Source organism: Bubalus kerabau, chromosome 11 (genome assembly GCF_029407905.1).
Source record: "Bubalus kerabau isolate K-KA32 ecotype Philippines breed swamp buffalo chromosome 11, PCC_UOA_SB_1v2, whole genome shotgun sequence".
In the NCBI taxonomy this organism is placed as follows: domain Eukaryota; kingdom Metazoa; phylum Chordata; class Mammalia; order Artiodactyla; family Bovidae; genus Bubalus; species Bubalus kerabau.
In genome coordinates, this window is record NC_073634.1 from 101072869 (window position 1) to 101096110 (window position 23242).

The 23242-nt window shown below is 56.1% G+C and overlaps 1 protein-coding gene and 1 long non-coding RNA gene across 3 annotated transcripts in view; one reads left to right on the top strand and one right to left on the bottom strand.

The window, feature by feature from the left end:
* The window catches only part of NIBAN2 (niban apoptosis regulator 2), a 51778-nt gene extending 31190 nt beyond the window's left edge, over nt 1–20588 (bottom strand). Inside the window, exon 1 of one of the 2 annotated variants that reach the window (XM_055541207.1) lies at nt 20352–20588. In XM_055541207.1, the coding sequence (XP_055397182.1) occupies nt 20352–20406 (55 nt within the window). In that variant the 5' untranslated portion in view covers nt 20407–20588. Of the gene's footprint in view, nt 1–425; nt 548–20351 lie in introns of those variants that run through there. The other variant, XM_055541208.1, reaches the window with a different exon arrangement.
* On the top strand, nt 2602–9542 carry LOC129623575 (uncharacterized). The gene is made up of 3 exons (XR_008700599.1): nt 2602–2702; nt 3983–4087; nt 9371–9542. It is a non-coding gene; the product is annotated as an uncharacterized LOC129623575 (long non-coding RNA).
* Nucleotides 20589–23242: the final 2654 nt, after the last annotated feature.

The window sequence follows — 23242 nt, forward strand, 5'->3', positions numbered from 1 at the left end:
AAGCCAAGCCAGGCTCTGCTTACCGCTCTACCCCAGCATCGAGAACTGTGCAGGCCATGGAGAAGGTGCTCAGGAGTCCTCAGTGACTCTCTCTGGCACATTCCCCACTCGCGCAGCAGCCCCCCAGGTCAGGCTGGCACCTTGGTCACGTCTGTAAGCCAGGTGCCCAGTACAGCACCATTGTTAGGAGAGGAGAGCGGGTTTCTCACAGAGGCAGGTGTGTTCCGGGGCCGAGCTCGAAGCAAGAAGCAAATCTGAGCTGCCAATGGCCTCTCTGGGCCTTAGTTTCCTCATCTATAAACCCCGTGGATGGAGGAGCCTGGTGGGCTACAGTCCGTAGCATCGCAAAGAGTCAGACACAATTTAACGACTAAACGACAAAACAACAAAACGGGCATAAGATGAGAGTCTTGCCCTCAGCTCACCTGGTGACCTGGGGTCCTCAGGAGACGACAGTTTCTGTTAACAGTCAAAGCGCAAGGCTCATGGCTATGATCATAACCTTCAACACCTACAAAAGTCCTGCAGGAGATATTGGGTTTTGCTGCTAACAAAGGGCCACATGAGCCTTATGAAGGTTCGTGGCTGTTATCATAACCTTCAGCACCTGTGAAAGCCCTGCCCTGGCGTGTTCCCTCGCTAACGGGCCAGGCACATACGCTGATCAGGCCACTGGACTTGGGAAGGGCTCTGTGACATCCAAGTGCAAGCTCTCCACTGGGCAGACGGGGAAACTGAGGCTGCAGGAGCAGGGAAGAGGCAGCCAAGGCCCAGCTCCCTGTGAGGGCAGTGAGGGAGTCAAATCCAGGGGCTTCAGTGCCCAGCGAGGGAACCTGCCTCTGGTCTTGGGGGTCTCTGGCCTGGAACGCTCTCCCAGAGCCCACCCTCTCCGCCTGGCCCTCAGGACCACCCCCCAGACAAGTCCAGTCCCCTGGAGACTCCACCACCGCAGCCCCTGCTTCTCCTGGGGGCTTTTTGCAAGTGTCATGGCTGTATCACCACCCGACACAGACAGAGACCCAGCACCAGGCTTATATCTGGGCCAGGTGGGTGCTCGACAAACACGTGCCAAAGGAACAGCCCCTGGTGGGAGGTCACCCGGTTTCAGATGCCAAAACGGTGGCCCCGGAGGCCTGGGGAGGAGGCTAGCTGGGTCTCCCATTACGAAGGCAGCTTTGGGGCAAGGCAGCGGCGGGGGGCGGGCCAGAAGGAGCCGGCCAGGAGCGCTTACAAAGCTGCCTTTACAGCTCTTCTCACTTAGCAAATATTTAACCACGGCTCAGCGACGCAGGTCTTCTGGTGGGAGAGTGTGTGTGCTGGGAGACCAGAGCTGGGAGCGGGGGAGGGGGCTGAAGTGAAGGCCCAGAGAAGTGCCTCCCACCCCAGAAAGGCAGAGCGCAGACCCGCCCACCAGGGACTGCCCTGCCACCTCGAGGAGGAGGAGGCCACCTCAGTGGGAGGCAGTCGATTCCCATCTTGACACAGAGGGAAACAAAAGCTCTCTCATCCCCTCCGGCCCCTCCCTCGCCGCCTGGCAGAGCCCCGAGTCGGCTGCGGGCACCACCCGACAGTTGGTGGCTTGTTCTGGGAGCCCAGACCCAGGAGTCCCTGCTCTCCGGGAACACAGACCCAAGCCGGGCGGGTGAAGAAGGGGCGCCCAGGGCCCCCGCAGCACCCTCCACCCAGGGCAGGACAGGGAGGGGGGCCCCCTTCCACTCCGGGGAGCACGTCTGGGATTGGGCTCCCCAGTCTGGTGTCCTGCACCAGACCTGCCACGGCCAAGGCCACATCCCGGGCCAACAGAGCCACGGAGGGAGGAAAGGAAGGTCAAAGGCCACCTGGAGGACCAACCTCCCACCCTGCCCATCCGGCTCCACGTCCCCCATCCTCCTGCCCCAGAGAGAGCCCTGGCTTGGGAGCCAGACAGACATGGGACAAGTCCTAACCCAATGGTCCGGGGACTCGCCTGAGCCTCAGTATTCTCCTCTGTGGACTGGGGATAATTAGCTGTGGCCATCAGGCCGGGCACAGAGGCAGCTCATCTATGACGGTGATTTTGTAAACACTAACCTCCACCCGCCCAGTCTCTGTTCCTACTGGCTTCTCAGCAGCATCCCTCGCCTCCATGCTCTTCTTTTCTTCCTCGCCATGCCCCCTGGAGCCTGAACCCTTATAACCTGGGGCCTGCCCATTGGTCACGACTGCCCTGAGGCCACGGTGCCCCACGACACATGCCTGCTCTCAGCCCAAAGTTCAGAGTGCTGAGGCTGGACCAGGCACCCAGGGCCCTCTGCCACAGCACCCTCGCACTGGCAGCTGCCCGCCACAGGTCCACTGTCCCTTAGCGCCCAGACTGGAGTTAAGACCCTGAGGTGCCCAGGCAAAGCTCACTGCCTGAGCCCTTCCTCCACGACCAGCCTGGCATCCAGCATCGCCACCCAGCCCCTCCCTGCAGCCACCAAGCAGCAGTCCACATCCTCTGTCGACCAGCTCAGGGTCAACCTAAAGGGTGGCGGGGGGCAGAGCCAAGGACAGGTGAGGGTCTCGGGGTTCCATCGTGCTGGCTGAGAAAGGTTTCATGTCCTCATTCATTCATTCATTCAGCAACCACAGGGCACTGAGCATTCAGGAGTGACTCAGACACACCCAGTCCCCGTTGTCCAAAGAAGACAGACTGTCAACAAAACCTACAATGGGACACGGTAAGTCCCCGGCTGGGGGTAACAGAAGAACCCAGAGGAGGGATGGCTAACCCAGCCTGCAGAATCAGGGAAGACTTCCAGGAGGAGGTGGCCCCCGAGACATGAAGGGGTGCTGGTGAGGCAAAGGAGGACGGCTGGGCAGGGAGAGCATGCCAAGCAGAAGACACAGGGAAAGCACAGATTCAGACACACATTCAGCGAAACATTCATCTTTTCCACACACATCTGTGAGTACCCTCCTAGGTCAAGAAGGGCACTTTCACAGAAGAGTGTAGTGTCAAGGTTCTGGAATTCAATCTTGGTTCCAATACTAACCTCACTGGCTCACTAGCTGTAGGACTTTGGACATGGGGCTTAATTCTCTCTGAATTGCAGTTTTCTGGGCTGTAAAGTGGGAGGAAGAATAGTACCCACCTGGTCGGGTTTTCATAAGGATCAGGGAAATGAGGGAAGCCCCAGAGCCTCAGCATACGGGGGCCGGTGCAGTCAATGATGACGCCTGAACGACCCACAGGAGGACTTGCACCCGCCGGAGCGCAGGTGGCCAGCAGGGGGGTGGTCAGGCGCGCAGTGGGGTCTTTCACAAGCTCAGGGGTCCCACAGTGTGTCCACCTGTGCTACCAGCCGTTTTCTGCGATCTGTTTCACGCCATGAAATGGGGACCAGAAAAACAGAACCAAAATAGCAGCTACCTGGTCCCTCAGCAGGCCGCTCAGAGGATGGGAAGGTGACACACTTGGGGTCCGCTCGTTCTGGGCCCTGGGCCTTCAGAGGTTAACCACTCAGAAAGGGAAATTCCATCTATCTTCTTATCCATCACTCTATCCCTCCCGCCTCCCTCTCTCTCCCTCTCTCTCCCTCTCTCTCTCTCTCTCTCTCTCTCTCTCTCTCTCTCTCACACACACACACACACACACACACACACACACACACGTGCCTGCAGGGCTGGATCCCTGGGTCCAGGGGGGAGGGGGTGGGGGCAGGAGGGAAATCAAAGGCAAGGAGAAAGGGGAAGTGCACAGAGAAACATCAATGAAGATTCAGAAAGCAAACACCGACAAACCGCAAGCCACCAGACCGTGGGGGACCACAGTGCGTCTGCTCCTCACCACGCGGTTTCTTGAGCTCCCTGTATCTCTGAGCCTCTGCTTCCCGCAGGTGGACTCACAGGTGGACAAGGCTACGGGCGAGGCTAGCTGGGAAAGTGCTTTGAATGAATACGTCTCGTGTTCATACCGCTCTCTCTGTTTTTCCTTTTGTGTCTTACTGAACTGACTAAGGCGTCCAGCTCAATGCTAATGAAAATACCTCTGTGGCGTCAGCATCAAATTTGCTCAGGCTTGTTCGGTGTGTGACGAATGACACTGTCAAGGCCTGAGTACCAGGTAAGGGCTGCTACAGGCAAGGAGGGGGAACTCAGCTCATCTCCCACAACAAAAGGGTTGGAAAATTCCCAGGGAAAAGCGATGCTATGGGAAGTCAGGCACAGCCATGCCCATGGAGCCTGTTCTGAGTGACCCACCATGGCAGACAGGATCCACAAGGGCCTTTCTATCTCAGGTGCCCAGGGGTGGGACAGGTGACCCTATTAGAGTAGGGAGCTCCCTGTCCCTGGAGGCATACAAGCAGGAGTCCGATGGCCAGTTGGCAAGGAGGTTGCGGAGAAGATCCTGTCCCAGGAGACAGGTTAGCAGTAAAAACAGACCTAGCTCTGCAACTGCCGGTGAACTTCCCAAACCTGTTTCTTTATCCATAAAATGGGGGTAAGAATAGCATGCACCTCACAGAGCTCTTGTGAGGACTACCTCAGAATGTGTTTCTAGCACTCTGCCTGACCGTTGGAAGAGCCCAATGAATGCCAGCTACCATTCTAATAACAAGCAATCACTAGTAAGTGCCAGTTACTGTGGCCAAAGCCTAACGGAAAAAGGGCTAAACACAGACACACATCCCACACATTTCATCAGCTGATGCCCTCTGACACCACCCTTTTCTCTAAGTCCAAGCCAAGCTGCTTCCCTAGCTGCCTCGGGACCCAGACCTCTCCCCTGCTCCACCTATCTACCATCCATCCATCCATCCTCCTATCCATCACTCTATCCCTCGCTTACACACACACACACACACACACACACACACATACACACACACAGAGCTGCCTGCTGTGCTGTCTCCCTGGGTCCAGTGGGAAGTGGGGTGGGGGCCCGCAAAGGGAGACAAGCCCAGGGAAAGAGAGAGGAGGGAGAAGGAAGATGATCAACTCTGAAAATTCACTCATGAGTTTTGCTGCTGAGCCAGAAGGAAACCCAATCCTGGGCTGGAATGCCAGCAACCCTCAGCATGGAGAGGTTTCATGCAGATGGAAAATGGAAAGTTTATTCAAATAACAAGACTCCCATAGCCAGCAGAGGACACGGGTCCTGCCCCACCCTGGGGTCAGCAGCTGCAGGTCTCCTCAGGCACCAGAGGACCCCACCTCATATGCCTCATTCCAGGTGCCAACGTGCCCCCCGCCTGTGGAAACTCTGCTCTCGGCCAACAGGCCCATGTTCTGTGTCTGCTTGTCCAGGGGTCCCTTGAAGATGAGTGGGGAAGGGGTGCCCATCTCTCCCTGGGCAGTAATGATAGATTCTAAGCATGAGTTCCAGGTAGGGATGCAGGCTTTAGATCGCTGGGGTCTGAGTCTGGGCACCTGACTGCCGCCGGGTGACCCTGGCTCTCCAGCTCCTCATCCGTCCAGTGAAGGAGCTGGATTCCATCTCCCTGGACCCTCAAAGCATTCCTCCAACTGTGACTGTCCCTGACAGCCACAACCCTCATTCAGGGCAGAACCCCTTGAGTCAACAGCACAACTCAGTCTTGACAATTAACTGGTGTCTGTTACTCCCATGAGGACAGGGACCCTGTCTGTCTCATTCATGACTGATCCCCAGCACCAAGCAGGGCAACTGTGCACAGAGAAATCTTGTCCCTGACTGTGAGATGACACCAGAGCACTCGACTCGGTCTCCCGGGCATCTTCAGGCACAGGGAGAGGTTGGGGTTTTCCAGAAAAGTCAGCTCAGGCCTGGGGACAGACCCTTCCCAGCCCCGGGAGGAGTGTTTGCCAGCGGCTCTCCCATCCCAGTGGGATGCTTCCTACAAAGGTGAGGCTGCATCTGGAGCCAGCCGGGCCGGTCCAAGGTCACACATCAGCAGAGACCAGGTCACCACCCCGGCACGCAAACCGAGCTGTCACCTAAGCTCGGATCCTCAGTTTCCTCTTCTGGCAGATTCTGTCAAATGATACAGCACCTGCACAGGGCCTGGGAAACTGGAGCTGAGCAGGATCCGCCCTTGAGCCTGGGCGGTGAGGGGGCTGGGGAGGGGGTAAGGGGGGTGTCTGCAGGACTGTCGCCTGGGGCAGGCACATCACCCTGCTCCTGTGTCCTTCATGAGAACACCCCAGCCCTACAGAGGGACAGATGCCCCAGCACTTTGAAAAATGACCACCAAAATGCAGTGCCCGTGGAGGTGCTGCTGCCATGGCCAGCAGGAACCATGGCAATAATCACCAGTTTCTGGGAAATTCCGGTTCCCTCAAATGCTTGCACTCTTTCAGTTCTGGGTCTCTGAAGAGATGACCCTCTGCCTATGACTCTTCTGCCTTCATCCCCTGGGTCTCACCTAGACATCCCCTCTCCTAACAAGCCTTCCCTGATCCTCCAAGTCTGGGTCACTTCTCCCTGGGGTCCCAGAGAGGCCTTTACCCCACCCCTAATCTTGGCTAGGGTTCCATACTGAGTCCTTCCTCCCAGAAAAGGGTCTCCGTGAGGATGAGAAGCTGCCTCCCCAGCTCGAGCACCCCAAGACCCGCACACGACCTGGCACTGAGAACAATGGTGGGATCGATGGATTAATCCCATGGAAATGATTAAGGCTGTCCAACAGAGCACTGTTTACAACAGTGGAAAACAGAAACAACCCGTGTTCAGCAATAGGGGTTTGGCTGAGCAAGTTAAAAGGCAGGCTATTGGGTCCATAATGGAATGTTCTGGAGCCTTTCTACATGCTGCAGGCGGATAGCCTGGTGCAGAAAGACTCTGCTGGGGAATTAATCCACCACCACTAGCTTGAACCCCTCCCCCACCCCAACTCATCCATCCCCGGCCACAGGTATCTCCAGGGTAGACAGAGAGTTAACACTTGCTACTGAAATGCAACCAACTCCAGTACTCTTGCCTGGAAAATTCCATGGACGGAGGAGCCTGGTAGGCTACAGTCCATGGAGTCGCAAAGAGTCGGACACGACTGAGCAACTTCACTTTAACATTCTTTCACTGTTCTTCCCCAGAGTAGCAGAAATAAAACCCTCTTGTTAAAGTCCAGCTAAGAAGTGTTGATGAGAAAGGGCTCCTTTCCCCCGATTCCCCTGCCAGGCTCTCAAGGATGCACCAGGAGGGCTCCTGCCCCCTCTCTCTAGCTACAGTCCACCTGTTCCCCTCCACAGATGGGCACCTGTCTGTACCCCAACTCTGGTGGCCAAAGTCCAGCCTGACCTTCGAGACCCAGCTTAACAACTCCCCACCCCTAGCACTTCCAGAATCTTCTCTGCCCCCCACCCCCAGAACTTCCAGAACCTTCTCTACCCTCTCCCTTTCTCCAGGCCCACCTTGTGCTTTGCAACCACCCCATGGAGGCTCTCATTAGGCCAAGATGGCTCTGATTCTGGAGTTAAAAGACTAAAATTTTCCCCCAAAAGACAGCCAAATTTTCCCCCAAAATACAGGCTATTCTTTTTTATTTGGTATATTAACCATGCAAAAGACAACAAGAGAGAAGGAAGAAAAAAATTAAATAATCCATTATCCTACCACCACCACCACCCCCAAACCTCTATTAACACACTGATGAATTTCCTTTCGTTTTTTTTTCCTACACCTGCACAGACCTAGTATGCACTTGCAGACACCCGGCTCATCTTTACTTTCAATGGCCACATGTTACACCATTGAACATTACCTACTGATAGACATTGTTTTGAGCTTCCTTGGTGGCTCAGACAGTAAAGAATCCGCCTGCAATGCAGAAGACCTGGTTTGATCCCTATGTTGGGAAAATCCCCTGCAGAAGGGAATGGCAACCCACTCCAATATTCTTGCCTGGAGACTCCCAACGGACAGAGGAGCCCGGTGGGCTCTACAGTCCATGGGGTTGCAAAGAGTAGGACATGACGGAGTGATGAACACTTTCACTTTCTTTCAGAGATTGTTTCCCTCCTTTTTTTTTTTTTTTTTTTCTGTTGTAACCCAGCTGTAATGTAACCATCTGGTTGCATTCAGGTAAATTCGGGGTGTGGACTGGCCAGGCGGATTCACCAGGGGCTTCTGCCACCTTTCTGCCATCACTCCCACTGGTGGTGGGGGATGGTGAGGACCACCCGCCCTGGGCAGCCCCTCCCCACCCAGCCTACAGAAGCACCCAATGCCGATGGTCATTGTTCTAAAACCCAGATGACCACCCAAGCCCTGGGTGGGGTCAGTGGCAGGACCCCAGCCTGCCACAGTACCCGTCCTGGAAGGGTCCATTTTTCTGACCAGGAACTGAGACACCAAAAGGGGAAGGGACTTGAGTCGCTTGAGGGACCCTGGGTGAGTCCCTGGGCCTCTGCCCCTCTGCCCACAGGGCAGGCTCCCAGAAGCAGTTCCTCCCAAATTCTGCCACCATCTCAACAGGAAAACAGGAAAGCTGAGCTGGGCAGCCAGCGACAGTTATTGCCAAGAGAGCCCTCAGACAAGCACCTCCAGGGCCCACGCAGGCGAGTTCTCTAAGAGCGCGGTCATCTCATCACGATGCACCCTCTGATAATTATTTAATTAATGACTGGCTGGTAAGCACTTATATGCTGCATCTCTCCAGCGGAGCCTTGAGCTCTAGGTGGGCAGGGCCCAGACATGCTTGGTTTGGGTACCAAGCATACAGTGGATCCTCAAGGGGTAAAGCTGTGCTCCAGTGTCGGCCACACAGTGAGTCAGGGGCACCAGGACCCAGGGGTTGCGTCCCCCACCTGTCACACCAGGGCTCAGTCCTGGAGGCCCAGAGCACAGAGCGGTCAGGAGCTGGGGGAGGGTCAGCCCATCCTAGAGTGAGTGCCTGGGCCCTGCCTCTCCAGGCCTCACCCCTGGGGCTCATGGACAAGAACAAAAGACTCAAAGCCAGTGAGTCAGATGGAGAGGAATACACAACGGGAGGAAGGAAGCTGTGTGTACGGCTGCACGCGCTCCAGGCCTGCGGTCTCAGACACGAGGTAGAAGGCAAACCCTCCTTCCAGACAGGCCAAGGGGAAGTCAGAACCAGCCAGGGCCCTGACCCTGCCCACATCTGCCCCACCCTCTTACCCCACTCTTGGCACCCACCAGATCCTCCTTCCAAATAACTTCAGGTCCAAATAACATCTCGTGCTTTGAGATGGAGACCTTGCAGGACATTTCCTCATTCACTCACTGCTAAGCAATTAATTTAAACTAACAAATGTCAATAATAGCTATTGATTATTGAGCATTCACTATGCCCAGCACTGTGTTAAATATGCATAAACATAACTGATCAATGCACATAATGCAAATTATCCTTTATATTATTAAATCATAGCTAATGAGTGAAGTGGTATTATCATTCCCATTTTACAGCTGGGGAAACCAAGGCATCAAGAGCTACAGTAACTGTTCTAGCAGCTGGTAGAGCCAGCTCTGTCCTGTGAGGCCACACTGTCCACCTCGTGGTGCTCATGTCACCGGCAAGAACCCTGGGGACGCGCCCAGAGGAGGCCCCAACGCAGCCATTGAGAGTAGCCCCAGGGAACAGTGCTCCTGGCTGTGCGCTTAGTCTGTGGGTCCTCCAGGGCCTCTCCAGGTCTAGAACTTGGCCCAGTGGGCCCTCCAGAGACTCTTATCCATCTCCTTCACTGAACCACGGGGTAAGCTGAGGCCCAAGGCCGAGGCCACGCCCGCCAAACTCCCGCCCACAGCGCTGGACTCTCAGAAGCCACAGTGGGGGTACTCAGGAAGAGGGGAGGGGAGCGGAGGGGCTCTGCCCCCTCCCCATATAGGAAGTCTCCTGGGCCCCCACTCGGGGAGGCAGGGTGTCCAGGCCCGACCGTAGCCCAGCCCCTCTGCCTGCGGGGGGAGGCCCCCAGAAGCAGTTCCTCCCAAATTCTGCCACCATCTCAACAGGAAAACAGGAAAGCTGAGCTGGGCAGCCAGCGACAGCCTGACCCAGAGTGGAGGTTTGTCTCCCAGGAGGAGCAGGCCAGCCTGAGAAAGTCACCCTGCCGCCCCAAGAGGGGCCTCGCCTCCGGCCACAAAGACTCAGGCCAGGGAGAGAGAAAGGGCTCACTGTGTTCAGTCACTCGGCACAAATCACCCTGCGGCCCTCCCTCTCCTTGAGAGAGGGGTCACCCCCATTTTAGAGAGGGGGTAACTGAGGCCCAGAGAGGGAGAGTGTCCTGCTGAAAGCCGCACAGAGAGCCAACACTGCAGAGCGTGCCCTCGGCTGGAGCAGTGGTTGTCCCAGGGGGTCCGGCCTCTCCCCCTTCCTCTTCCTGGCAGCTTAAAATATGGCAGCGGGGGTGGAGGGGAAGGGAGCTTGGCTTTTTTTAATCCTCCACAACACCTCGCTGTCTGCGTGTGGACAGGCCTATCTGGGAGGCCAGCACAGGGCCGCTTCTCTCACGGAGGGCTTGTTTGTTTACTCTGTGTTCAAAATTATAACCTTCGCGGCCCCACCCAGGCCCATAGCTCCTTCCTGACTCGTCTTTGCTGTCTGGGGCGTACAGGAATGGAATGGGCTGCGGGTTCCTGTCCTCTGAGACCCTGGGAATGTCTCTCTCCTCCTTCCGAGCCTCAGTTTACTCAGTTACGAAAACGGAGGAGGGAACTGGTCGGATGACCGCAAAGGAGCCTTCCTGGTTCGAGGGAGGAGGGACTGGGCCAGAGAAAGGAGAGCGGCGCCCGTCGGCAAGCTCCAAACACGGGCAAGTGGGGCGCTGTGGCCCAGCAGCCCAGACCACAAGCAAACCGCAAGCACCTCTTCCACGCTAACCTCGGCTCTGCAGCCCAGCAGAGCCCGGACTCCCCAAAGCTTCAGTCCAGTTTCTCTTTTCTCCCCTTTCCACCCGCACCTCCAGGGAACACTTCCAAAAACACAAACAAAAAAGCAAAAGCTAAAATGGAAACAGAAGTGCGGCTGTCAGTGCACTCCCCTCTAGAGGTCCCATCACTCCTGAATTCCCAGGCAGGCTAAGGACACCACTCCTCCCCCAGGACTCAGCCAAAAGGGGGCTGCCATGTACCCAGCGGGTTCCACATGCCAGGAACAACTGCCTTCCAGAATCGTCGCAGGGATCACCTTCCCATTTTATGATGGGAAACCTGCCCAAGGCCACGGGGCTTTCTGGGGCAGAAGCCAGTTGCCTCCTTGTCAAGGCCGGACACGTTGCCTCTTGAGTTGGGCTGACCAAAGTTTAAAACCAACATGCACTTTGGAAACATAAAGACCCAGTGTCTTTGTAACACAAACCACACTGCCTTCAGCTTGATGGAAGCTTCTTGGATGGCATGAGGCCCATGAGATCAGGGCTCGTGTCCCTGCTTCATCCCTTCTACTGGCACAGGACAGTTCTCAAAGGCGGCACGTCGCTCCACAGCAAGATGGCATTATGCACTAAATAATTGCTAGGCACCTGCCTTCAACACAGCCCAAGGCCCACAGGCTCCCACGAGGTCAGAGCCAGGAAGCCACTAGAGACTGTGCTCGTGCCCGGCTGCACAGATTGGCAAAGGGGGGCCAGACAGGACTTGCCAAAGGTCACCTGGCACCAGCCCTCAGGCTCTCGCCTCCCAGCCTGCACCTGTAAATGGCTCCTGGCACGTGGGAAGGATTAGAGGCGGGTTAAGCACAAGAGGGTGAGTAGCTTCTGGCCCAAGGGACTCCTGTTCTAGAAGATTCTGGCTTAACAAATTTGGCTGGACACAAAACAGCTCCATTCGGCGTGGGGCATGGGAAGGAGGGACAGCAGCTGTGGCCGGCGTGGCCACAGATGTGTGGGTGTGGAAGTGGGGTTCACACTTTCTGAACCACAATTCATTCTTTTTTTTTTAATCTTTAAAAAAAATATATATTTATGTATATCCATGCACCGGGTCTTAGTTACAGGACATGGGAGCGTCAATCCTCATTGCAGAGGCATGTGGCCTCTTTAGCTGTGGCACGTGGGGTCTAGTTCCCTGACCTGGGATCGAATCTGGACCCCCCTGTATTGCTAGTACGGAGTCTTAGTCACTGGAACTCCAAGGAAGTCCCCAAACCACAATTCACTCTTCCTCTGCTCCTCCTGCGTGCCCAGTTACCCACTGGAGTTCCTGGCCCTGCATGTGGACCCTGGCCCCAGCACCCTGGCCCACGCCCTGCACTTTTGATTCCTGAGAGGAGGGACTCCCTCAACCAACATCCTGTCACAGACGATACACAACAGGAAGGACTGGTGACAATGGGACATCATCCCATTGATGCCTCGCAACAATCTAGCACGTCTAGGCTACCGCAGACCCACTCGACAGATAAGGAACCTGAGGTCCGGAGAAGGGACACCATCTGCCAAATGACAGGGCCACTGAGACAAGATCTCAAAGTCAGGTCCTCAGAATCCAGGCCCAGACCTCTTCCCACTCTGCCCCTGGAAGAAAAGGTCTCATACACAGAGTTGCTGACAAAGGGAGTGAGTCTCCCATCATCAGGGGAATGATAAGCAGGGTTACAGGACCACTGATTACCTCAATAAAACCTATGTGCTAGTCGCTTCAGTCATGTCCGACTCTTTATGATGCTATGGACTAGAGCCCGCCAGGCTCCTCTGTCCATGGGATTCTCCAGGCAAGAATACTGGAGTGGGTTGCCATGCCCTCCTCCAGGGGATCTTTCCCACCAAGGGATCAAACCCATCTACTGCGTCTTCTGCACTGTAGACAGATTCTTTACTGCTGAGCCACTGGGGAAGCCCAAAACAAATTGATGGGGTCCATCAATCCCACAGGACCAAGAACTGGCACCAGGTCTTCCCAACTTCACACATCACCATCACCAAGGCTTGTTGCCCCATCACCCCACATACACATACACACAGAGTCAAATACACACACACACACACACACACACACACACATATGTACCCTGACTCTACCCCATCCATACTGCTTTGGACCCCTCTCACCACTGGGCTCTCCTCCTCCTCTCACCCACCCTCCTAGGCCTCCCCAGGACACTCAGGACAGGGTGCCCTCTTCTTTAAGGCCAGCCCCTGTGGCTCCCTCCTCTTCACCCCATCCCTCCTCACCCCCTGGACCAGTCACCCCTCACACTTTCCCACTGAAGGTCTGCCCCCCTGAGGATACCCCTCACCCTGCAGAGGGGCGGGCAGCCAGCCAGGCAGTGCCACATGGGCAGGGGCCGTGGAAGAGCTTGGGACACAGTATGCCCCTGGTATCCAGCACAGTGCCTGGCACACAGTAGGAGATCAATAACTATCGAGTGAATGAATAAAAGAATGACCAAGAGTGTCTGGGGCCAGAGCCCACTGCAGAACCTGTGGGGTCTCACAGATACACAGATGGGGACCCTCCCCTTCAACTTCTAACATCCAAACCCACCCAGCCCTGCCTTTAGGAGGCATCTCACGACCACACGGAAAGGATTTTCAGAGGCAGAGAATGCCCATAAGTAGATCCTGGTCTTGGGGTCACAGATGGATAGAAAAGGCACAGAGCGAGGCAGAGCCATTGGTCAGAGTCGTACGAGCAATCAGTGAACAGAAACCCAGACCAAGCAAATAAATCTGGACACACGGCCAGGCAAGGGGGCATGTTCCCATCTGTCTTTTGCCTGTTTATTCTCTGGGCCCTGCCCAAGATCGGGCACAGCGCAGGCAACGCTGTTGACTGACTCTGCTGTGTCAGCAGACTCAGAGCCTGTCTCAGTCCTCCACCCCCAGGTGCCTACTGACCGCTGCAGCTGTCCAGGGCCAGAGTCTGGGGGCTCCTGAACCTGGGGCGTGCCAACTTCCTGAAGCATATGGCAGGGGCCTGGGGGCCGGAGGCTGCAGGACAGACCCGGCCCATGTCTGTCCGGGAAGTGTCAGTCATCAGAGCTACCACGTGCTGTGTTCTCATGGCTCACCAGCCCCGGGCTGCGCCGGGCAGGGGCTGTCACTCTTGATTCTACACCCTGAGAAACCCGCACCCTCAACGTTGCTCTTTTACAGAAGGGAGACAGGGAGGCTCAGAGAGGGTAGCCAACCTGCCATCGGGTGCCAAAGCTCAGGCTCGAACCCAAGCCGTCTGCCTGCGCAGCCTTGCCCAGGACTCCCTGCTTCTTTCTGTCTTACCATCCGCTGTGTCACCAGGTAGGTCCTTCCACCCAAGCACATCAACACTATACACTGAGATGGTTCCCAGGGTGGGGGTGGAACCAGGGGCCCTGGAGAGATGGGCACTTCCTGTTCTTCCAGTTTGAAAAATCGGTGTGATCAGAAAGATTGCAGGGTTTCCGTGACTCAGGCCCCAGGATCCGACCGGGAAGCGGGGGCATGGCTCTGCTCCACCCTCGAGGGTGTGAAACCTCCATCTTTGCTTCCAACGCTGCCAGGCACCGTCTTCAGAAAACCCTTCTTCCGCAGGCAGGGAAGTGGGTGGGGGCGGGGCAGGGGAAGGAAAAGCAGCTGAGGAATTTCTGCGACCGCAGAAGGATGCTGCGAGGAGGAGACCCGGGCTGGAGTGAGTCATGAGCTTGGTCTGCGGAGGAGGAGGGGGCGCCGGCTGGAGGGCAGGACTGGCCAAAGACAGACTTGAGTCGGGGCTGAGTAATGACCGGAGGGGGGCCTCTGACACATGCCGCTCTTCCCACTCAGCTCCTCCCTTTCCAGCCCCCTTCTCCCCAGCGCCTGCCTCTCTCTGGGCCCTTTTCCATGCTGTCTCGCTGGCCACTGACTTTCTCTGTCCCTGTGCTCCCAACCACGGCCAGTAAGATGCTGGGAAGGGAGGTGGAGGGTGTAGATTCAAAGAGACAAAGGAAGGCTTGGCACAGAATAAGTGCTCAGTTAAACAAGGACTAAGCGGACAGGTTAGGAGCGGCCCCTCCTTCCTCTATCTTCTCATCCTCTGGCAGGAGACAAATCAGTGGACTGCCCTCAAGAGAAGCAGCAGGACATATACGGCCAGTCACACCCAGATGCCATGGACATCAGTCCGTGTCCCCCCACCCCAGTTCACCGGCAGCCCCTTTGAGCCCACTCCCAAGAAAAGATGCTTAGAGGCATCAGGGGGGCTCCCAGGAATGGACCTCCCTTGAAATGCCCAGGCTGGTGGGAGCAGGCTGTGGACTGGGGGAGGGGAGGGCAAGTGGATGAGTCTCTCTTCAGCAGGGAAGCTGACTGGAGCAGGAAAGGAGACAAACAGTGACTCAGTTTGCCCCTGAAAACCACCTATTTGGTCACAGGGGAGCCTGGCGATGTCCTGCCTTAGGGGAAAAGGCTAAGAAAAACGTCTGCACAGATGGCCTTGGGCAGAACAAGATGGAGTTTTGGAGAATGCTTCCAGGGAGGTTCTGATGACTGGGGAGAGATGTTTATTATACATCGTTTAGCGCAAGGAGCAAGGCACGAATTGAGTCACGGTCTCGAGAGTGTGTAACAATAAGCACAGAAGGGAAATACCACTAAAGAATGAATTCTTGCAGGATGGTGGTGACTGATCCTTCTAGTTTTGTCTCTAAACCTCATTCCTCAGGCGGCGGGGAGGGAGGCCCACAGCCCAGTTTGGGTCCAGAAAGGCTCTTTGGCAGCATGTGTGGGAAGGATGGAGGGGTGAGGTGGGAGGCAGCTCTGAGCAGGCGAGGCGGGAGCTTGGGCCCCAGCGGTGGGAAAGGAACAGAGTGGAGGCTGGGGAGAGGGGGGAGGGCAGGGTCAACGCCAACAAAAGCACATTATGTAAGACGACACAAGAGCAGGGCAGAATCTCCCCAGACGCCTCACCTCCAGGGGCTGACCCAGACCTAAGCTAAGGGCAGCAGCTGAGGCAGAGGGAGGGGTTGGGGGGTGGGAGGTGGCACACTGCTTCCGGCCAGCCTGGTGGTCTCCCTGTAAAGCCGGGGCAGCATCAGGATGCCACACACCTGGACAGGCGCAGCCCCCACCACTAAACTCCTGGGAGGCACAACCACGGCCCAAGGAGGAAAGGCAGGCTTTTAAAATCAGTTCAGAAAACAAACAAACAAAAGATATTCATTACTTTGTTCAATAAATTAAAAAGATACCCCTTTTCTCATATCTGATGGTCCAAAAGGGTGATAATCCTTGGGACTGAAGTACCACGTGCTGTCAGGAGAGCGCCTTTTCAGAGGCTCTGCATTAATCCATCAAAACATGACCCAGGTGCTTTCGTTTTGAGACCGCTCTGATAGGGGAACCTGGCTCAGGATGCATGCAAGGCAGTTCGGGCAGCACCATGGTTACTAGCAAAACACTGGAAACAACCCCACATTGGTTGACAGGGGTCTGGGTAAGCAAACCGCGCCGTGCACAAAAGGAAACCCACCATCAGAAGGAGGAGGCAGGCTCGTGTTCTGACATGGAAAGATGCTCACAATATACTGAGGTGGGGAGAAAAGTCAAACCACAGAAATATACCCTGGGACCTCTTTTTGTAAACAGAGCTAAATGTGTATGTACATAACCATGGGCGTTTGGAGACCTGGACACACCAATCTGGAGGGGTTTCTTCTGGGGAGAGGGATTGAACGTGGAGCAGCTCTCATTTTTTTTCACTTCTCCACTCCCAAATTGTCTGTGTGTGCCTTACTTTTGCAATCACGCAACACGAACAGTGGTTGCCTAGAATTGGGAAGGATTGGAGGAGAAGCAAGGAGGGTGGGGTGGCGACTCACAGGTAGAAAGTTTCTTTCATGGGTGACCTAAGGTTCTGAATTGATCGTGGGGATGGTTGCTTGACTCTGAATATACAGAAAACCATTGATTGGTCCACTTTCAGTGGGCAAACTGGCTGGCAGGTGAATTGCGTTTCAATAAAGCTGCTATTTAATAAAAGAATTAGCAACGGGAAAGGTGAGGCCGGCAGAAGGGAAGCGGGCAGGCACTGGCAAACTTCGGCAGGAGCCCTCTCAGGTGATAAACCTCAGGGCACTGTGTGGATGTAGGCAGTGGCGGGGAGGTAGTTCCTTGACCACCACAATTTCATCCTGGTCAACAGAATTTCCAGAGCAACAGTCGAGTCCTTTAAGGCCATCCCTGAGGCAGAAGCCCCCCTCCCATCCCCCACTATTCCATGCCAGGCAGGGCCAGGTTTCCTGCCATGAATGCAGCACCTAACCCTCTACTTGTATACCTTGAGCAACAGTGAGCTCACTTCCTCACCTGTCCCATCTTGGTTTATGTGGCTCAGACCATATGCAAAGAACCCCTCTTACAGCGCTGACAGGAGCCACCAGCAAGCCCACACTTATCCTGGCCTCTGCACCAGGTAGAAGCTATGAGCTGGCCTAACCCCCCATCTCTTCACGTCCTAGTTCCTTCCTTGTCATATGGGTCCATCACTCACTGCCGTCCGGACCCCCTCCAGAGAACCCATGTCCATCTCACACATATGCCAATGCAGAAGGCAATCCAGGTTCCCAAAAGCCAGGTGGACTCTTACATCCAGGAAACCAGCATCAACCTTGACCCCGGACCCTGGACAAGCCCTTAACCACAGCTATAACTGCTCCCTTTAAACTCAAACACTGGACCCCTTTCAGAAACAGAGAATAAAGAACCATCTCAATAACAAAGGCAGATGTTTGCTAAGCACTTACTGTGTCCCAAGCACTGGGCTAAGTTTCAGACCTGCATGATGTCATTATTCCCATTTTACAGATAAGAAAATTGAGATTTAGGAGACCCTGAGCTGCCTCAAGTCTGAGGTGTGTGGGAAACATTGCAGGTGGTTCGGAGGAGAAGGGGGCAGCAGAGGATGAGATGGTTGGATGGCATCACCAACTCAATGGACATGGGTTTGAGCAAACTCCAGGAGACAGTGAAGGACAGGGAAGCCTGCAGTCCATGGGATAGCAAGAGTCAAACGCGACTTAGCAACTGAACAACAAGGCCCTCACACCCGGAAGCGACTTTGGCCCTCAGGGAGCACACTGGTTCGGTCACAGCAGGAAACTGAGACCCCGAGAGAGTAAGAGCAAGTGGCTGCCTGAGGTTACACAGGCCTCCTGGCTCCCTGGCCAGGGTTCTTCCTCTGTGCAAACTCCCCTACGAACGAAGGAGAAGCTCATCCTGCCACCAGCCACATGGGGCCGCCGGTGTGAGAACAAGCCCCTGCTTGCCAGGAGCTTTGAGATTCCAGGATGAAAGGTGCCATGACAGCAAAAAAAAAAAAACCGGCACCATGGGCAGGAGCGCGCCTGACCCCTGCCAGGACTTGCAGGCTGGAACTCACCTGCTCGGGGTGCGCAAGGAGCCCCGGGAGCCACCAGCCAAGCCACAGAACCTGAACAGGAATGGAGCCTCGGAAATCAGAGCACAGCTGACTTCTTTACAGGGCAGCCCTGGGCCGGAGGGGGAGGGCTCTGGAATTTTAATTGTCCTGCAGGAAAATGCCCCGCTGCCCTGGCTGCTCCGTGGGAGGGGCAAGGAGGATGCGACAATCTCCCCAGAGATTTCCCAGGCAGCCCCCTCCCGTGGGAGGGGGGCTGGAGGCTTGCTGGCTGCCTCCCCTCCCACCTGGTACTGCAGGAGCCCCCTCAGGTGAGCCTGGACCAGGAATTTGAGGCATCTGAAGAGGGCTATTAACAGCACTGAAGTTTTGAGAAGAAAGAGGCCAGCAGGCTCTGAGTGGGCCCAGCCTTCTTCCACCCAGCCTGGTATCCACAAAGCAAACCCAAGCCTGCCCAGGAGAGGACACTTCACCTTTTGTGGCCTCCGTCTCCTCCCCTTCAAGGTGGCAGTTCTCAGCCCAGGAGGCAGGAAGGGGGTAGAGCCAGAGCTGGGTGTGGGGGGAGGGAGGGAAACGCCCCCCCAAAGAAGGCGCAGCACACCCCACCCAGGCGGGGGTGAGAGGGCCCCAAGAGGAGGTCGTGAATGGATGGACTGTTACAGAGCCCCAGGAGGCTGCCACCAACAGGGAGGGGACAGGAAGACTCCGCCCCAGCCTTCCTCCTCCCAGAGTCCAGGCCTGTCCTACAAACAAGTGTTCCAGGACTTAACCCCCTGCTGGTCTGATGCTAGAGAGGGTCTGACTCACTTCTACATCACCCTCACCGTTGGGCCAGCCCCAGGCCTGGCACAAAAGGGGATCTCCGGCCGTGGGCCCAGGACCCCAGTCACAGGACAAATCTTTGTGTCCAGCCAAGGGCGGGGACACAGCATTGGGAGACCCCTGGTTCCTGTTCTCCAGAGGTCTGAGTGGGCAGAACACAGCTGCTGAAACTCTACAGGGTGGCAGGACACATCATAAGTGTAGGCAGACACAGTGTGCTAGGTCTTCCGGACAGAGAAAGGCAAGTTCAGCCAAGAGCAACAGGCTCCCTTCTCATAGACTGCCCCCCACCATCGTACGTGGACCAGCATCCCACACACTGGGGTCTCCCCTATGCCAGAGCTGTGTTAAGTAAGCCATGTGAATTAGCTCACTTAAATCGATTAATAAGCAAGAAAGTATTCACCCCATTTCGAAGAGGGGGAAACTAAGGGCATTAAGAGACTTGTCCAAGAGATCCCAGATGGGAAACAGACGCTGGGATTCCCCCCTGGCAGCCTCCCCCAGAACTGAGTTTCCCAGGCAGCTTGAGGATCTTACCCTGTCTCTCCATTCCTGGGGTTTAGGGAAGGAGGAGCGCAGCACCCTACAGCACTCTCTGTGCTTTCCCAGGGAGGAAGAGGGCAGCTGCCCCTCAGAGAAGCGGCCACTGTGCAGGGCTGGGAGCAGATGCGGTTGAAGGAGGGGGCTGAGGAGACTGGGCTCTGGCCTTAACCAGCCCCCTAAACAAGCTGCCCGCGGAAGCACCCAGCTGTGCCGGAGGCCAGGGACAGGGGTATCTGACCCACCCCTCCTGTGCACCCCATCTCTCCTAGGCCCACTCCCCAGGCTCAGGCTCAGACCCTGATGGGCCAATCCCTTGGAAGCCTCGGCCACGTGTACTGGGTCTGGAGCCAGAGCAAGCCGGGGCCTGGGACAGTCAGGGAAGGTCAGGACAAGCTGGCCGAGTGGGCCCGGACCGCTTCCGGGCAGAGATACCCAAGGTGAAGCGGGGAGGCTGCAGCCCTCTTCCACAGCTCAGACTGCGGGACTGTGTCCGGGAATCCAGAGACCCGGCGGCTCCCAGGGGTGGGTGGAAGTTCGAGTCCCCTCGGGAGGGGGAAGGGCGAGCTCAGAAGGAGCCAGGAAGGGGCACCCAGACGTAGGAGAAACAAGCTTGGACAACAGGTCTTGGCCCTGGGCCACTCCCGCCCTGCCCGGGGCCTGACTCTCCGCAGACCCCAGCAGGCAGGCCGGGATGGGGGCGTGGCCGGGGCTCCCCGCCGGACCCCCGAAGCAAGCTGCGCGGCGCCGGACTCACCTGCGATGTGCTGACGCCGGGCGTCGTCCAGGTGCGTGGACAGCACGTCCCCCATGATGAGGAGGAGCCGCGCGGCCCAATCCGGCCGCCGCCTGCCGCTGCCTGCGCTGCTCAAACAGGCGCCGCTGGCGCCATGGAGCCGGCCCGCCCTGCTCCCGCCGCCCCTGGCTGCGGCCTCTACCCGGCTAGCGCTCCGGCTCCAGTAGCGTCGGTCCACTAGCTGGCCGCCTCCGCCTTGCGCCCCAGCCCGCGGCCCCGCCCAGCCCAGCCCCGCCCCGCCAGGCCACGCCCCCAGACTCGAGCCCCGCCCCCTCCTTGGTGGCTGGCGAGCGGGCGGGGCAGGGGCCCGGGGATGCAAGGACCGCCTGCAAGACAGAAACAAAGAGGAGGTCGGAGAAAGCGAGGCCGATGGGGGAGACGAGGAGCGGGGCGCACCGGACCGTGACCGAAACGAAGAAAGAGATGGCGCTGGTGGGGGGACGTCTGAAAGAACGGGGGTGCCTGCGGGGTTCCAGCCTGGGTGTCAACGCCCCCCACCTTCCCCGACCCCCTTGGGAAGAGAGCCACACCAGAAGGACGTGGGGGACCGGTAGGCGACGCCCAAGAGCACTCCTCCCGCCCCTGCTCCCCTGCCCCCAGCCCCGCCCGCGACTACCAGTTCTCAGGAAGTTCCTTGGCCTTGATCCGACCTGCCCCAGAAGGTGTACCCGCCCGTCTTGCACAACAGTGCAAGGAAAAGGGAGGTAGCGAGGAGAGCTCCGACTCAAAGGCCAGGCGCGCATTCCTCGGGCTCCGCATGTGGGTATTTCACTTTGGAGGTGGCTTGTGGGACAGGACAAGTCAGGAATAGAAAAAAAAAAAAGAACAGATTGTAAAAGATGCAGATTCAAAACCCATGGACCAGCATGGAGTTTGGGGGCTGGACATAGTTGGGTCACAGGTACCAGGAGAATGTGTTTCAATTCTACCCCACTGTCCCCCAAGCTGGTAGGGGAGCCGGGTTAACCCCTGGGACCCCCCCAGATAATGGACTGGGGTAGCAAAAGCCATCCTTGGCTGCTGATGTTCAGACCTCCTGTACTGCATCCTAGGGGTCGTCCCGTTTTTGCTTGCTTTCCCCAATGACTGAGTACTTAGCCACTTCTCTGTGTGCCCCAGCCTGTAATTGGACAGCTCTGACTGCAACTGTGACATAGGCAGAAAGCGATGATAATCAAAGTGAACATTGCTGAGCACGGTGCTTCTGACCCGTCAACGCCAACATAGGTTTGAAGTTGACTAATGGGACACAGGGCACTCTTCATGCGGTAGGTGATAAACACCTGCTGGCTCGGCTCTCTACAAGATGCTGGGGATGAAAAGAGAGGATGCAAGCTGTCCTACCTGCTCTGGGCCCCAGGACATGTGGCAGTATTGAGAACCTCAGTTTCCTCATCCGTCCACTGAGAATAATGATGCTTTGTTGTGAGGATTAAATGAGATAACAGAGTGACTAGACAGCACCTGGCAAGGTTGGGTCATCTCAGTAAACAGAACCCACCATTCTATTATTCGTCACAGTCCCTGCCCTTGAGAGCATAGAGAAGCTTGAGGAAGGAACAGTGCATTCTGTCTTGAGGAAGATCGCAGAAGGAGTAGTACCAGAACTACGAGCTGGAAGAATGAGAATTTTGACAGGAGATCCTAAGGAATAGCATTCCAGGGAGTGGGGATAGCATGGGCAGAAGCACAGTCTTTGAAGAGCAGGATGTATTCACGCAGCAGAGAACTATGAGGTGAAGCTGAAGTCAAGCTGGCAGAGATGATTAGTATCCTTCTACAGAGATGGAAACTGAGGCCCAGAGAGGGAAAGTGACTTGCCAAGGTCACACAGTAAGGCGGAGCCAGAACCCAGACAGAGGCCAAGTCTGCAGACACGCTGACTTCTCTTTGAGCCACCAGAAGCAAATGATACTACTAGGCTCATTTTCTTTTTCCCATGACCCAAACTGTAGACACTGGAAAGGCCTGCTCTAACCTGAGAGGTGGGTAGATCAAGGCATCTGACATCTGAACACCCAGGAGGCCTGGACCAGTTGGGGTAAAGGTGGGGCCACGAGCCAGCCTTTTGCCAGCCTCTGTGGTGCAAACAGGCCTGTGAGCCCCAAACACCCACAAACTTCCCAGGGTCAGGCCCCTAGCCCAGGAGCTCTCCCTCTTGGCTTTGGAGACCTTCTGTCGTGTGTCATCACCTAGACCTTCTGAGCACCCATGACCTCCCCTGTGAGACAAACGAGCTTGTGAAAGAGGAAAGACACTGTAAGCATGTGAATAACTCCCCTCGCAGCATAGGGCCGTCCCCTTGAATTAAAGATTCATTCGGTCCACACAAAATTGTAGCAGGGTGGAGGGGAATTGACTGCAAAAAAAATCAGGGAGGAGATTTGGGGGTGAATGGAAACAGTCTATGTCTTGGCAGTTACACAAGAGTACTTATTTGTCAAAACTCATCAGACTATATGACTTATAAGGGAGTGCATTTGATTGCATGTAAATTCTACTTCAATAAAGTTGATTTTAAAATGAAAAACAGGAAGTTCCCTGGTGGTCTAGTGGTTAGAATTCCAGGGTTTTCACTACTGTGGGATTCCGGGGTTCAATCCCTAATTGGGGAACTGAGATCCCACAAGCCACACAGCATGGTCAAAAATAAATGGGCTCCCCTTGTGGCTCAGCTGGTAAAGAATCCGCCGGCAATGTGGGAGACCTGGGGTCAATCCCTGGGTTGGAAAGATCCCCTGGAGAAGGGAAAGGCTACCTACTCCAGTATTCTGGCCTGGAGAATTCCATGGACTGTATAGTCCATGGGGTCGCAAAGAGTCGGACACAACTGAGCAACCTTCACTTTGCTG